Source organism: Lepidochelys olivacea, assembly GCF_965140295.1.
Source record: "Lepidochelys olivacea isolate rLepOli2 genome assembly, chromosome: 8".
NCBI classification, from domain to species: Eukaryota; Metazoa; Chordata; order Testudines; family Cheloniidae; genus Lepidochelys; species Lepidochelys olivacea.
This window is the reverse complement of record NC_140418.1, coordinates 24,724,751-24,741,521: the sequence shown is the minus strand read 5'-3', so window position 1 is coordinate 24,741,521 and position 16,771 is coordinate 24,724,751. Positions and strand designations below refer to the sequence as shown.

General features: G+C 36.8%; 1 protein-coding gene across 1 annotated transcript in view; it reads right to left on the bottom strand.

Moving 5' to 3' along the window:
• GABRA1 (gamma-aminobutyric acid type A receptor subunit alpha1) overlaps positions 1-15,881 on the bottom strand; it is a 55,848-nt gene extending 39,967 nt beyond the window's left edge. The window contains exons 1-4 of the mRNA XM_084635661.1: positions 15,653-15,881; positions 13,446-13,534; positions 9,329-9,441; positions 900-967 (exon numbers count right to left, since the gene is read on the bottom strand). Coding sequence (XP_084491787.1) covers positions 900-967; positions 9,329-9,441; positions 13,446-13,519 — 255 coding nt within the window. The 5' untranslated portion in view covers positions 13,520-13,534; positions 15,653-15,881. The remainder of the gene's footprint in view (positions 1-899; positions 968-9,328; positions 9,442-13,445; positions 13,535-15,652) is intronic.
• Positions 15,882-16,771: the final 890 nt, after the last annotated feature.

Sequence of the window (16,771 nt, the reverse complement as noted above, 5' to 3'; positions counted from 1 at the left end):
CCCAGCAATTTACACACCCAAAGGAATCAGTTACTTTGATGTGTTAGTTCCTCCACTTATATTTTTCTCTTCCAGTTCCGTTGGTGTTTCAATTAGATAGATGATTAATTTAAATAGGGAAAAAATAAAAGCCTACTTTATTAGGATATTTCCAGTACTCATTTTTATACAGATGGTGAGGATATAGCAAGGTTTAGTAGCCATACATCAGACCAAGGCTTCTCAATAGTGCCCCTTCACATGTGAAAGGGAACAAGGTTCCATTTATATGCAAAAAAGTAAAGGAACTTACCCCTGCTTTTACATCATTTTTTAAGTTTAAGGCCAGCACCTACAGCAGCTGTGCTAGAGGTTTCTGAACATGTGACTCCCTAGTGATTATGCAGCAATTAGGCTTTGATATCCATACCATAAAGGAATGATTCAGATTCTCATCATTAATCTTCTTTGACCAGCCAATATCTAGGAAATTCACTTCCAATTGATCAGCAGCGTTTAATTTAAAAACATGGGTTCTACAGCCTGGGCCTCAGTCTGTAGGCTTAAGTGTTTATCATGCTTTAAAATAATGATCTTTTCTGACAATTGGATCAGCGGTGTGCCAATTTGGACTGAGTGATCATTCTCTCAAGGGTACTGATCCATTCAAAATGATTAAGTATGAGAGGAAGTCTATACTATGGTGCAGGAATATTGCCTGTTATAAATCCATTATTCAAGTCACAGAGGTTGCTAATTTAAGGGCACTTAAATGCAGTCATAGCTAACAATTACGGTAAAGTGCAAAAGCTGACATTATTTTGGAACCAAAATATATATAAAAAATGAAAGTTAGGTATCATGTTATTATAGAACCCCCCCTAAAAATTATTACTGTAACAATATAGAATGGCACTTACCATATCGTGGTCGGAAACAGGCCCAAAGCTGGTGACGAAGATATCAGTCTTCACTTCAGTTACACGCTCTGATGAAGCAGGAAATTAGGACAGTGAGTGTCTATCAACAGCCCTCATTAGATCTAACCACCACAACTCTCACCCGAATAGAAAATTTATTGGCTTTGATTAGCTATTCTAAAATTGGTCTACAATGTGGGCTCGATAATTTACTGCTTATAGATGTAATTTCACAGTTAATATTTCCAGCAACCCTTTTTTCAATGCGCTGTCACCGTACAGCTTTTTTGAGACATGAGTTTTTATGCTAGGTGTTGAAATCTCTTTGCAGACAGGTCATAGTTCTGCTGTTAATTAACTCTTTAAATGAACCTTTGACTAATACACCTGCTTGTTTCAACAGTATAAAGAGTACTCAATAGCTAATATTGGACTCAAAACTTATCTTATGTGTCCATATGAAGTTTTACATTAATTAAACCTCTGTTTGTCTTTTATGTATATGCATGTATGTTACATATTTATATAATACACAGAGACAGAGAGAGAAAAAGACAGAGCAAATACAGTATTATGTGATATAAAGGTATTTTTATCAGCAGGGGTTTGAGTTGGCTGCATTACTCATGAGTGAAAAAGACAAGTGTGAGCCATTCCAAACAAATGCCAATTAAACCATTATACCACATCTTCATGGGTTCTGTATGTGCCTCATATTTTAAACAGCTGTTTTTTCAACGTTTTAGATTTTTGTTTAAGTTGTTATTGGCAGTGCTGTTTGAATCCATTCAACATCCCTACTGCCAGGTTCCCTTTGGATCATGAGAACAGCTATATAGGCCTTTAAGGGAGACAAAAAAGATTAATAATAACTTAGAAACCTCTAAAATTTACGTAAACTGTGTGTGTGTCTGTGTCTATGTGTGTCTAGTGGAGTCTCCATCTCTAGCAATGTTTAAATTAAGATTGGATGTTATGCTCTAGGAATTATTTTGGGGAAATGCTATGGACTGTGCTGTACAGGAAGTCAGATGAGATGATCACAATCGTCCCTTTCTGCCTTGGAAACTATGAATCTATATTCAGTTCTAAATATTGCCTATCCTTGACCTCCAGCCAATGAGTTTTGGGGGGAATTTCCAAATGTAGAAGAAGGAAGAATACATTTCTCAGATTTCAAATAAAATGACAGTTGTAAAATGTCAGTTGTTGAGAGGCCTGGAATATTAGAAGTAGTCCCAGAGAAAATAGATTAATTAGACACAGAGCAAGAGAGGTAATCAAAGGTCCATGATAAAGGACATTTGTCACAGGACTTTGTGTCAGGAATCAGGGCCTGCAGCAGAGGCAATCTCTGGGCAACCTAACAAGTGCAGCTGTCCTGTAGTAGACTGCCTGATTGGCTACACAGTCTGATTGATTGAAAAGTCGGCAGACCGGCCCTTAAGCCCAGCAGCAGCAACAGTTGAGCAGCTGCTCAAAGCATGTGCCCATGGTTGCAATAGTTCCTGCCCCAGCTTAGGACCCAAGTAACCTGATCCTAACCCTTGGCACCAATTCCTGAACGCTGACTCTTGCTCTAACCGCTGAGCTGGCCACCCACATCCTGTTCATTGACACATTGAAACATTTTATATAGATATCACATACATTTTACATTATACACATATTCCTTCAAAGTTGTAAAACAATATAATAGAGAAATTATTGATTTAAGAGACCACTCTTCAAGTTCAAACGGATTTCATTTTGTTGAACTCTGGTGGACTAACTCTTTAATAAACGTAATTAATTGCACCTGGGATAGGACAGTAGCAAAAATAAACTCATGTTCAACAATAAAAACAGTAGCATTAACAAAGCACAAAATCTGTATACATGAAACCAAAAGTTATGAAGAGAAAGCAATAGTTGTGCACGATAATTTTATTTATATTAATTGAAAATAACTAAAACTTCTAAATATTTAAAATCTTATTTTAAAATAGCCACACATTTTTAGTGGTTAATTATCAAAATGTAATATTAGTTGTGATGTAATACATCATCACAGCTAATGTAACAAACAATGTTATTGCATCTTTTTAGGAAGTCAGCAGAGAATTTAAATAGCAGAAAAGTCAATCTCAAATATTTATTTAAAGAAATTAAAGACTGAAATTTCCATGTGCTATTCGTAGTCACACATAGCATAATATTACAGCTGTAGATTAATTTCCTTATGTCTTTTGAATTCTAAGACTTTTATAATCAGGACTGAGTAACATGTAAATACCACAGTGACTCCATTGACAAAAGCATTTGGATAGTGAAATGTCCTCTTTAACCACCCAGTGTAATGGATTTGTGCCCTTATCAACATGGTCTGCAAGCAATTTAATTGTCTTAAATAAATTTAAGGACTCCCTTGACTCTAATTGGCTTTTGGCTTAATCTTAAAGAAGTGCACAACCTCAACCACTGGAAGAAGTACATGGTTATTACAAGACATATTCAACTTGGATGGAGACTGTTCCCACTTCCAGCCTCTACCTCTTACCAAATAAAGTTTATGTGCTGAAGATAAAACAGCCGGCAGCAAAAGAAGATTCAGATTCCACATTATGCATTGAAACATCACTGAAAAGGTTCCCAGCATTATAATACCTTTAGTTGTTGGCCACAAACTATTCTATAGATCAAATGTCTGTAAAGATGTTCTGACATGCCCCAGTGTCCTGACCATAACCCCTACTTCCAGGAAGTGGGATGAGGTAGTGAAGGAACTGTTATGCTATCTCTAATCCATTTGAGGATGCCATTACAAAAAAGGAATCTTCAAGTATTTGACTCACTGGATTAAAATTATATTTACACCAAGGAAACCGTCCAAAAGAAAATTAAGACACCAGAGAGTTAGGGCTCAGATGATTATTGCTCAGCAAACTATTAAAACCAACTGTAATTCATTATATGCCGTACATTTCAGTGCTGGTCTTAGATATCAGAACACTCAAAAGGGCCTCTGCCTGATGGCAGAACACATGTAAATAGACATTGGACCAGAACCTCACCAGATGTAAACTAGTGTACACTAGCTGAGGATGTGGCCCACAAGATATAAACAAACATCATCCAGTATAACATAACTGCAACTGGAGCAGTTGTTTTACTAATGATATTGAGATGAAACCAATGTAAACCCTAAAAGTAATGAGTAAAATAAGTTTCTGGCTCAAATACAAACAGATATGGAAGTAAAATACTTTGTTTTAGCTTATCAGGAATTTTGTTACTTTCTGGGCTTATGATAGGCTCATAAATTGAGAAATAAATGAAAAATGAACATTGTGCAAACAGGAAATAAGCCTACTGTGTTACACGCATACACAGAAAATGTCCCACTTCCTTGGAGAATTATGTAACTGATATTTTTAACAGCAATATAACTTCGCAATTCACTAGAGAATGAATGATTGCAAGATTATTCTCAAGAAGTGGAAGATTAATTAACAGCTTCCAAACAAATCCTTGGCACATTGCATGCCAAGGTTGTGACTTAGACCAAAATATAAAGCATTGATAGATCATCAAACCCATTGAGGCATTTTTCAGACATAGGGAAGGACAAGGATCAGAATAATTCTCAGCATTTTTTTTTATTGAAAGATATAGACAATGGCAGGATCAGAGGGATGGATTCTTCCACCCTTATTCACGTTTAGTGGCACCAAATAATTTTAATTGGACTTCTCAATGTGAGTAAGAGTGGGCCACAGGGACATGCTGGCCGCTGCTTCCCGCAGTTCCGATTGGCTGGGAACGGTGAACTGCAGCCACTGGGAGCTGCGGGTGGCCATGCAAGTGTAAACAAACTGTCTAGTGGCCCGCAGCAGATTGCCCACCACTGGACTAGATGATCACACTGGTCGCTTCTGGCCTTTACATCTATGGATCGAGACCACAGTTTCACACTCAGATATGGCCTAAACCAAAACTGTGGGTGAGTTCAGATCCAATTACTATAGGTTGCCCTGATCTCTAACGTGAATATTTACTGACAACATTATTATCAAACTGTATTTGGAAAGTTTATTGTCATTGCTTATACTCTAGACATCATGTACATTGTGAAAATAATTTGTCCTGGGGTAGGGGAGCTCTCAGAGTCACAGAATGCTTTGTCCACATATATGGTTTTACAGTAATTATACCTAGCTAGTGTTCAGGAAGCTCAAGCATATAATCTAGACCCAATAACTCTTACTAGAGCCTCAAAACAGTAATCAACAAAATAACTTTTACCCATTGCATGAAACAAACACAAAATAATTTTGCTACATAATGAAGTGTAGACTAACGTAAGGATAGAATAGAACTCGAGCAACAGTAACCCACATGGGATCTCTAATATATGTTTGAGCAATAACTACAAAGATCAGACTCCATAAGGGATATCAGGCTAGATCTTCCAGTCAAACCCACCCTTCTTCTTCCCATACTTCTGCAAGATTGTTTTGTACAATCCACTAATGTCTTCTTCCATGGAAGACCTTATGAAGGGGACATGTTACTTTTATAATTGTGCCAGGCTGAAATGTTACAGAGCCCAGTGAATCCGTCAAGCGGCAAGGAAGAATGCACGCATGTGTGGAAGGAGCAGCCTAAAACCCTATAGGTGAATGTGGTCTCACCCTATAGATCTCAGGGCATCTGTGAAGAATGCCTGGCCCTCTGCATACCAACCTAGTCTCCCCTTTCCACTACTGGCACAGCCCAGTCTGTGGCCTTGCTTCCCAGTCCAAAACTGTCAACTGTCCTCAGCCTCAGCCTCCGTGTTCAGTAGCCCCAGATCAGAAATTAATGGACCATTCATTCCTCCTGGAAAATCTGAGGTTTCTCTAGTGGCACTTAAAGCAGCTACTCCCTGTCTCTATCCCCACAGACAGTTATCCACTCCACTCAAATTACCACAGAACCTAAAAATTTTATTGGTCAGGCAGATGGGTTACTGGGCACTTAAGGGCAAGGCTTCACTTCCAGTCCATATGTTGCCTCCCTTCCATTGCTATCTGTGTACCTTTGATCTGTTTTACACCATGCAGGTGAAAGGATCATAGGAACCAATTTGTTGTATTTAGTCTGCTTCTGAACATGTTTAGTGATGGGGCTCAGCTAGTTCCCTTAGTAAATGATTCTATTATCTTACTGATTTCCCTCTTAATTTTTTTCCAAATGTCTAAGTTGATTTTCCCTTTTCCAGTCTGTTACTCCTCCATGCAATTCCTTGCCCCATCACTTCCAATAAATTATTACCCCTCATATACGTATAGACATTCACTAGGCTGATCTTAAATGTAGTCTCCCCTGACCTTCCTTTTGTGTTTGCAGATTTTTCCAGGCACAAATAACTGCAAATGTAGTTTTATGTCCAAGTATGTTGACATAAAACAGCTGCTATTTACTGTAGATGTCAGAGAGGCAGACATCTAAACGATTGTGTGGCTCGAAAGCTTGTCTCTGTCACCCACAGAAATAGGTCCAATAAAAGATATTAACTCACCCACCTTCTCTCTCTTCATTTTGTACCACAATTATTTACAACCTGGAAATTGCAAGTGCAAAATGTAGAGCTGCTTTTTAGAAATCATATCCATGTTGCCATTTTTTTTTCTATTATGTGCATATTTGGCTACCATGATTTAACTTAATGGGACATCTGCTCCAATATTTTTAATTCTTTCTAACTTATCAACCTTTTTTGAAATGTCAAAGTGCTCAAAGCTGTACACTCTACATTATGTGTGGCCTTACCAAGGTTGTCAATTATAATCTCCATATCCCACATTAAATCAGCATATGTGCTGTTTAGGTTTTCCATGAAAGGGAGATCCCAGAAGAAGATTGAATAAAGGAAAGTTTCCAACACAAGGTGGGACTTAGGAATGAAGCCACACATACTGAAAAAAACTCTAACTGGTACAAAATCCAGCAGCTCTACCGCTCACATCATGCCAGTGCTCCAGTCTTTATCCTAGCTCCCCGATGAATATGCAGTGCAGTGGAAGATATTATTGTATTACTTTTTGCTTGAAACATACAACTTATTGCCCACAATTATAGTATATTTTGGACTTATTTTGGAAAAAAAAGATGTTCTCAAACAACGCACGGTCAACCTGTGGAACTCCTTGCCAGAGGATGCTGTGAAGGCCAAGACTTTAACAGGGTTCAAAAAAGAACTAGATAAATTCACGGAGGATAGGTCTATCAATGGCTATTAGCCAGCATGGGCAGGGATGATTCCCTAGCCTCTGTTTGCCAGAAGCTGGGAATGAGAGACAAGGGATGGATCACTTGATGATTACCTGTTCCGTTCATTCCCTTTGGGGCACCTGGCATTGGCCACTATCAGAAGACAGGATACTGGGCTAGATGGACATTTGGTCTGACCCAGTATGGCCATTCTTACGTTCTTATGTTTTTTCTTTATCATAGTCTTCAGGATTCTTCAGTCATTCTCAGAAATACTTTTGAGTAGAGATGTTAAGATATTCACGCAACTAAAAAATATTACATGATCAAAATAAATAAATACTATAGCCCAAATTCTTGGCTAGTTTTGTGCTACCTGAATCCTAGGCCAGCTCTGTGCCAGGCTGGTCTCCCAGTGTAAGCTGGAGAAAACTCAGGGCTGTTCAAACTCAGCCCAGCTGTGAATGACTCAGAGGAGATAATATAGTAGCTGGGGACTAGCAGCTGGTGTAGGAGGTACGATACTGACTCTATACCAGTGGAAGACTCCAGTTACACTGGAATGATCATCCCATAGTTGTTCATGCCATTAGGCCCGTAGTCACTGGCATTGTTTCCAAACAGTACTGGAGGATATAGACCTATGTATACAAACAAACTAGGGTTCACCCACTAGCAATATCTGGTGGTTTCACCCTCTGACAAATTGCATTTAAAATAAATTATTATAAGATTATCTTATCCCATTAACAATTTCAACAAAGAAAAGGAGTGTATTTCTTTTTTCTTTCCCTGTATCAATTTATGTTCATATTCTAGAAAATTTTAAAGTAACTCATGGTAGGTGCAAAAATCAATTAAGAATGTGCACAAATATTTGTATTGGTGGGGGGGATCATCTGATATCAGGTTTTATGATATATTCCCTTTCTCATTGCCTTCTATGGTATATGCAGTTACTATAGCAGTTGACTGAAATCTAAAGTGGTATTAGTCAAGGATAAAGGAATATTTATTTCTAGACTAATCCAAGGATTTACATGAAAGCAGGCAAAATGTTAGTACATCAAGTGGACAAAGTGATTACTTGTTTTGTTGCCTATTAGCTTCAAAATTACATTTGAAATCCTTAATATAGAACAATACATTTCTTTCTGTGGTTCTTGAAGTTTGAAGATAATCATCCCTGAAGTCAATGAATTTGACCCATTGTTCAAGGACTCTGGTAAAACAAAAGAATTAACAGACACAAACTGAATGCAATTACTTGTTTATATCTGATTCTTTTTGCATGGTTAGTGGATAATATATTCATTCTTTTTTAGAGAAAAATGTTCTTTACAATAAATACTTCTGTTTGGAACTCTATTGAAAACTAATAGATGAGGGGAAACAAGTTAAATGGGATATTTTTCCTGGAGAGTGGAAAGGAAAACAAATTGTGGCATCTCAAAGATCATCAGTTCAAAATCATTGCAAAGAACAAGTTTATGCCTGTACATTTAGAACCTTTTCCTTGGAAAGCCATCATATAAGACCGAATGATGGATCAGTGTGTTATAGCAGAACAGGAACAAGTATCAATTTGAATGCAGATTTCCTATTCTGTTTGTGGAGTCTAGGTACAGTGTATTTCCTGCTAAAGAAAAATGTAGAGTCTTAACACCACTGTTATACAAGAAAGGATGGCAGTTTAACTCTTGGATCATTAAACTGAAAAAGTAATAGGCATTGTGTAACTACAAAGACTGGTGGGCCAAATCTTGATACCCTTACCTAGCCAAAACCCTATAAACTTTACTGAGACATTTGTATAAGTATGGGTGGCAGAATCTAGCCCTTGGGGTCATATTCTGTTATGACCGAAATCAATGGGAGTTTCTTTGTTTGTTTTAAGAGATCGGGCTTTTATGGCCTGATCTATAGCCCACTGAAGTTAGTCAAGTCCTGGGTCAAATTTTTTGTTTCTCATTTATGCAAAACTCAGGGAATGTTTTGTTGAACTGAGAACCACAGATTTTGTCATAATTTAAAAGGTGTGTATGTTTGAGTGTATACAGATGGATGTTTTACTAAAATGCCTTGTATATCAAAATTGTTGCATAAACATACAAAACAAATATGAATGTAAAAACAATCACTTTAAACTTAATTTTGCTCTAAGGGGCAACCTTCAAAATGACAATATCACACACCTCCCAATCCTGGTCTTAGGCGGTTATCATAACCATCCAGCAGACGATCCAGTATTCTGGTAAACACTGTAGTATTGTCTTTAATTTCATCTTGTAATGAAGTTTGTCCATAGCTGAAATCAGAGAGCAGTTAACATGATAAATCATCAATTTACCAGTAAACCTACAAAACAAAATCTACAAAACCCCTACAAAATCTGCTTCATCTTGCTTATACTGATTTATGGAGACAAAATCTCTTCCATAATACCAGATTATAGTGCATTACGTGGTCCTTTCTCTTAAACATTTTCTTTTTAAAGAACACATTTGCAATAAAAGCTTAGGTCAACGCCAGTTCATTTTTACAAATAGAAACCACGTGAAACTTGGGTCCTTTATTTCTTACTTCATTATTCGTTAGTGGCTATAATTTTTCAGTTTATATTCCACAATGACATTTGTATTTATCAGCAAATTATAATGTGTTAGATTTATAATGGTTATCAAGGGCTCCGATGAAAATAAATACATAATAAATTAAGACTGAATGGAATTTCAATACTGATAATATTTGCTAAAATAAAGAGAAAATTTAAACATACAGAGATGTGTCCTTCCTAAACATGCATGCAGTCCAACTGACAACTGTGCGGAACTTACTATTGGATCAGAGCCAGAACACAATATGATGAAATTGTTGTTAACAGACATACATATTTATCACTTTCTTATGCTGGTACATTTTTGCTTTCCTTTTTCCATTAGCAGATTTATATAAGAAGAACAACTACAATTATTCCATGCAAGTGCGTAATCAAGCTATGTGTCGACAAGGAAACCTTTCTCTGTAAACCTTCCCTCCCAGTTTCCTAGTGCTTTAGTCCTAATTCTGACAGAAGTCCCACTGAAGGCAGTGGAAAGTTTTGTCTGAATAAGGATGGCAGAATCAAAGTCTTTGAACTTGATTACTGTACTCTCACTTAAACTGGTGTACATCAGGATGAAGCCTATTCTATTCAATGGAGTTAATGTGATATTAAACAGGTGTAAATGAGATCAGAATCAGTCTCTTAACTACCTAAAGTCCTTGCCAAATACAGGTCATGACTAATTCTCCTTAATCATCTATATGGTTGCCTTGAAACCAAATCTTGTAATCCTTACTCCATCCATTACCATGGGAAACTCCCATTAAGCATGTGTCCACCCAGTGGAATTTGGCCCTTGAACCCAAATTGCTTTCCAGCACACAATTTTGTCACATATATTATTACTGATTCAGGTAACCAATATGATGCAGAACACCTTTTGTAGGGTGATATCATCTTGCTGAAAACTATTACACTCTTGGCCAGCATGTTTCCTATATGGACATTAGTAAAGGGGGTCAGCATTCTGCCAGCCCTAGTTGTTCTAACCAGCCTGGATTGTTTTATAAGGAAGTAATGGTTATGTAAAAGATGAAATTATAAAAAACCCTATTATTTCTTTTAACCTCATCAATTTAGTCTTGTTTGTACATCCCACATACATAAAAATGGGGGTTGGGGAGGGGAGAATCTGTTTGCATGACCTGTTCCATGGGACAGAAAAAATCACTATTATGTTAATTTCCAAAGAGGTTTTGAATAAAGGAAACTACAGATTCAAACAACTAACAGAACCTATATTCACAGCGTTTTAACCACCATTTTATTTAATGTATTGTTTGGAGGGCCATATGTTCCTTTTATTAGTAAGAATGTTTAAACAAAGATATCTACTGTTCTGTTTTTAATTAATAGAATAAAATGACAAATACCTTTCCTAATGAAAAATTATTAATAAATTCTAGCATGTTTCCTTTCAGCTACTATAAACATAAAATATTTCTAGTATGATTGGGGTTCCTTTTTAAATTGATAATTTTAAATTATAAGTGACCGATGTAAATATTTTCAGACATCTTTTCAGATATTACTTATATGTTAATTAACAAATTACGCTGGTGTATTACACTTTTCCCCCATATGCATTATATTTTAAAGGATCCATTCCCAAATGCATTACATAGAGCTGTGGTACAGGACTCTTCTCTGGATTAAATTCTATATAAACACTCATTGTCAGTAAACAAACTGCTGTGCATACATATCTCAAGGAGAGCAGAAGGTCATCAAGATTAAGGTAGAAGAAAGTACACTTTTGTAAGGTTGATGAGAATAAATAAATGTGTATCCCTGGGGTAAAGGAGGGGAAAGAGTGATGGACAAATGGCAATGTAATCTGAGAGGATGTGATAAAACATAATTATGTCATTAATTGTATTTCTGGGTGTGGAATTTTAAGTACATTTATCTATTCTTCACATTATTTTTCCAAAAGCAAATGTGTTGGGTGGTGTTTTGGTTTTAATTAACCGACATATCAGCATAACATGAGCAGTTTGCACAAGTGTAACAGACAATACATTATCAATTCCAAGTAACAGTGATTTTTTCCACTGTAAATTATCCAAACTCAGGAAACCATTCTTGGTAAAATAGCTCCAACATTGATTTTTATTTTCTGTGAACAGAACCATCTGATTGAAAACCTGTAACCTTTCCACATAAGAGACATTTTATTTAATTAGAATACTATACTTGCCAAGGATTTAACAAAAAACTAGAATTAAAGGCAAGTGACGTTGCTTTGGATAAAATGACTTCATAAACAGATATATTTAATGAGGGTGTGTATATTTTCAAGAAACATATCAAAGTTACTCTATGTGACTGTGGTTTCATATTACACCACTGTACAATAAAACACTGTACACTAACTCCATCTACAGGTCATTATAATAGTGACACTTCATATAATTTTTCAAAAGCAGTCAAATGAATTTTAATTCTTACTTTAGAATATACACAATTAATATATTTCCAGTGAAACATAATTTCCCAAAATACACTAGCAAATGAAAAAACAAAATGAAATACCCAAAGAATACTTTAAATTCTTACTTTTTAGACAGATTTTTCAACAAGTTTTTTTTTAATCTTTCTTGTTTGTTCAAAACGTATGTTAAACTGTATACGTACACTGTTTACATCTCTATTTTTTAGAAGAAACACTCATGCAAAATAGACCTTTTTATCCTCTTGTATCTATCTAAGCTTTTCTGGTTGGTCATGAGATAAATTTCTCTAGAGCTGCTGAATAAAAGACGTAAAAGAAGACATAGGAACGTGTGTACAAAATATTTTCTAAGGCTTATCATTGACAGTGGAAAAATATAATGACCTTTATTCATTAGGTAGGATTGTAGATAGGATTTTAATGTTTTAAAATACAATAAAAGATATATCTGAGATCCCCCCTCCAGTGAATTTTGGATTATACTTTCCTTTTCAAGTATACTCAAGTTTAGCCCATAGGTTTAGTAATCAAATAAGATAATTGTATGATCATGAATGGTACTAGCACTAATGCTAACTCTCCACAAAGTTTTTTTTTTTTTTAACAGATAGATTAAACAGCATGTACTTTCAAACCCAAGGGTCTGTGGTGGGGCCTGATCCTGCAAATTCTTAGGCATGTTAGCCTTCTTCACCACTCAACAAGGGCCAGTTTCATGAGGAAGAACTACTTTAATGACTAAGGATTTGCAAGAACAAAACAGTTTTATTAACAAATTAGGACCCAATCCAGAATCCAATGGGAGTTTTGCCACTGATTTCAGTGAAAGCAGGATTTGGCCCAGAATACTGAAATAAAATGCCTTAATTACACTTTCCTTTCTATTTGATTCACAGTCACAATTGAAATATAGAATAAACTCTCATAATCTTTATCTTTGAGTAGAAGGGACAATATATTATTTTATATGTATTTAATTGATAATTTAGCTTGAATATGGTTCAGATACTTTCTGCTGAAGACTTTCTTAATCTTAGCATAAAGATGTTAAGTAAACAAATTGTAGTTTACTTTCACTCTTCATTATTTAGATTTAGCTGGGATTTGAACAAGGATTAACTTCCTCCAATACATTTAGTAGAGCCCAGTGCATGTGATAGTTGTTTCTTATGCCTTTATAACAAAGTAAAGGTTCCAAATGTCTTTTTTAATAAAAAAACAAACAAAAAACTTTTAAAATATTTTTCCCCACCTTCTTCCAGACAGTGTATTCAAAAGCAGGGTCCAGGCCCAAAGACAGTCACAAAGTGCTAGAATGCTCTTCATGATGGGCTCTGAAAGCTGGAAAGGAAAATAAATAACAATCAACAACCCTTGCATTAAAACAGTCATTTGGGAAAACACAACAGGACTCTAGTAACTTTAGCTAAATAATCTGATGTCAGTCAACGACCTCACAGTGCTATGGCACGTCATTCAGAGTAAAAACAAAAATGATGTCCCATCCATTCACCTCTTTGCCTTCCTTTTCTGGACTTGGAAATATTACTGTTTATTTATACATACATGGCCATTGGTTTTTAATCTTGATTATATTACTTTTCAACTTTTAAAAAAATGGATTACTGAATTAAAGTGCTTGGCCCCAGAATAGGTTTAAAAGGCCACTGTTCAGTATCCTCCCGTGTTAACAATGTCGAGGTTTTTCATGATATCTGAGAATAACCAAATATAATTGCTTGTTGCTTGCTCTTTTTTTTACCTACTTGAGTGCAGATGTGTTAGTTAGGATCTCTGCTAGTGACTGAGTGGAGCAGTTTCCCTGGTTATAAGTGCTTTACCTGAGTATTGTGGAAACAACTTTCTTCAGAGACATTCCTGTTTCTAGTCTCTTGTTTACCGAAGCATCATTGTATAACTAGTGTAATGTTTGGAGTCTTATTCTGCGATCTGCTGCTAAGTATGCACACTAATACTTCAGTCAGGCTAAAGGACACACTTTATTAATCAAACCATGTGCTAAATGCCTACATACCATCTTCTAAATCTCTAGCCATTCTCACTGGTTGACACTAGGAAATTTTCTGCATAAAGAGTCTTTTTACATGCCTCTCCAAATGGCTCCTGATTTATTTATTTACTATCCTATGATTTAATCCAAACAGATTGTAATTAAAGTAAAAAGTGAGTAGAACCTACATATTTCCCCCCCCCAGTAAGCTTAAAAACAAACTTCACTGGTATTTGTGGAATCAATGTTCAACATTCAAGTGGCTGGCTAGATGCTGCTGCAGGTCTCTCTCTATATTTTTATGTGCTGGAATCCAGTGACTTTCCAGCGTTCATCTATTTTAAAAAAGCAAAAATGTAAAACCTCTATTTTCCCCTAAGAGTCAAAATGAGGAATGAATTGGAATATTTAAAACATCTGAGAAAATGAAGCACTCTATATGTTCCTATTGTTGTACCTTTAAATAATTCTACCCCAATCCATTGCACACTCTCAGGGACAATCTAAATCAATAAAATACCATTACAGAGCATCAGATGAGCAATGAAATGCAATTAACGTGTTTATAGTGAAATGATCAGAAGGTAAACAATCAGTGGGTTTGAGCTAATCTAGGTGGATGTGGTACAGGTGAGTCGGATGTAACAGGAAAACAACCATAGAGATAGTCGATTTAAATTTCACTGTTATCATGTCCCCCTATAATAATAAAGATAATATCTGTAGTCTCAAAATCACCATCTCCTATTACTGTTAACTTTTGTTTTTGCAAAAGGTTCCTCAGTGTAACAAAAATGAATCAATCTCAACTATCTTCTGTGATCAGATGGGCTCCCCAACCACCCCCCTTAAATAAAACCATAGAGACATTATAATTGCTGGAGAAGTAAAGTTTCTATCAGCCTAAAAAAGCAAATGCAAACATACAGTTTAAAAGAGCATTAGGCAATTCCAGTTCCCCCAACCTCACCTGCCCACCCCCACCCCAGACATTATTTTAAATATTCTTCAGTTTTCCTATTCAAAATGGGAGAAAGACCTACACATCTCTGATCATTTTAGTAGCGTCCATTGGAAAAGATGCATTTTAATGCCTTTCTTGATCCATGGTGAGAGATATGCCTTGTTCTGAGGCTCAGATTTAGACATGTTTTCTTTCCTGCATTTCAACTTTTGTATTTTCCCCACCTCTCCCTGAGAAAGTCATCCCCTCACCCCAACCCCCGAAAAATGTTTTTTCTAAGGGACTATTTTCAGATCTGTTCATGTAAAAATGCCCACCGATCGCTGCGGATTCTCAACCTGGGGTTGGGGGGTGGGGGAAGAATGGGGGGGGGTTTGAAATGTACCTGCTAGGGGGAAAAAATTGGTCACCTATATACTTAGATGTGATTCCAGAAAAACCCGAGCGATCTATGGTCTGTTAGCGATAAATAAGCAGCTCTTACCTAGAGCCCCTCTGGGCACAGGTTCGCAGAATTCCTGAAAAAGTCTGCCAGAGAAAAATCGCTCAAGAAATCAAGGCTGCTGGAAGGTAAGGAGCCTTTAGAGCGGCTGAGGCTATGCTGCTTTCCCCGGCTCCGCTTCTCAAGTCATTCGGTCTCAGCCATCATGGATTCTGCCGGTGCTTCGGTGTGAGAGATTTAACACCCAAATTTCTTTCCCCAGTATTCAGACCGCAGCTACACAACAAAAGCTTTCTCTTTACCAAGACAGTAGTAATACGTCCCAGGGTAAACCGGATGTGAAAGAGGCTGTGACTTCATGCCAGAGAGATTTTATTTTAGAAAGGAAGGTGGTACCAAGCTCTCATCTAGAGACCAATCCGCCCATATTTTTATATGCAGCACAATTTAACTTCCAGTACTCTCGCCCTAATCCCGTTCTCTCTGGCTGCAGACTCAAATCCTTCTACAATCTGCAGTGTTATTATTATTTTCGGGGGGAGTGTGTACGGTGGGGGGCTGGGAGATTACACTTGGAATCTTATGACACTTGCAATTTACAAAACACCCTATTTTAAGGCGCTTTCACTAAAAATACAACCGAGCTGCGTTAGCATTCCCCCTTTGATCCAATATTTAATAGCTGCATAAATATGAATGAAGGCGAGCTAGGAAATATCGAGGAGGCAGTATAGTATGTTTGTGTGTCTAGATATATGTATACAGGCATAGGTAGATGTACACTGTAGATGAAGCCCGTAGGAAATCAGTTTAAAGCGGGGGGGGGGGGGTTCCAGACCTTTATGCACATTTAATGGTAGGTGACATGTTTGTCTAGAGTGGTCTTTGCTGTTGACGACATGGAAGGAACATATTTAAAGGCTGTTTCAGGGGTTGGGGGAGTAGCCGTGTATGGAAACTCGTGTGTGTGTGTGCGTGTGTGTGTCTAGATAGATAGATTGGGAGGGGGCTGGGGGGGGCGCGAATCTGGATCCCGTTCTGTTTCCAGACTGTGCCATTTACCATAAACACAGCTGAGATGCGATTATTTTATATCAATTAGAACAAATATCTCCTGCCTACCAAGCCCCACCCCACTCTCTTCAATGTCACTGTTTTAGC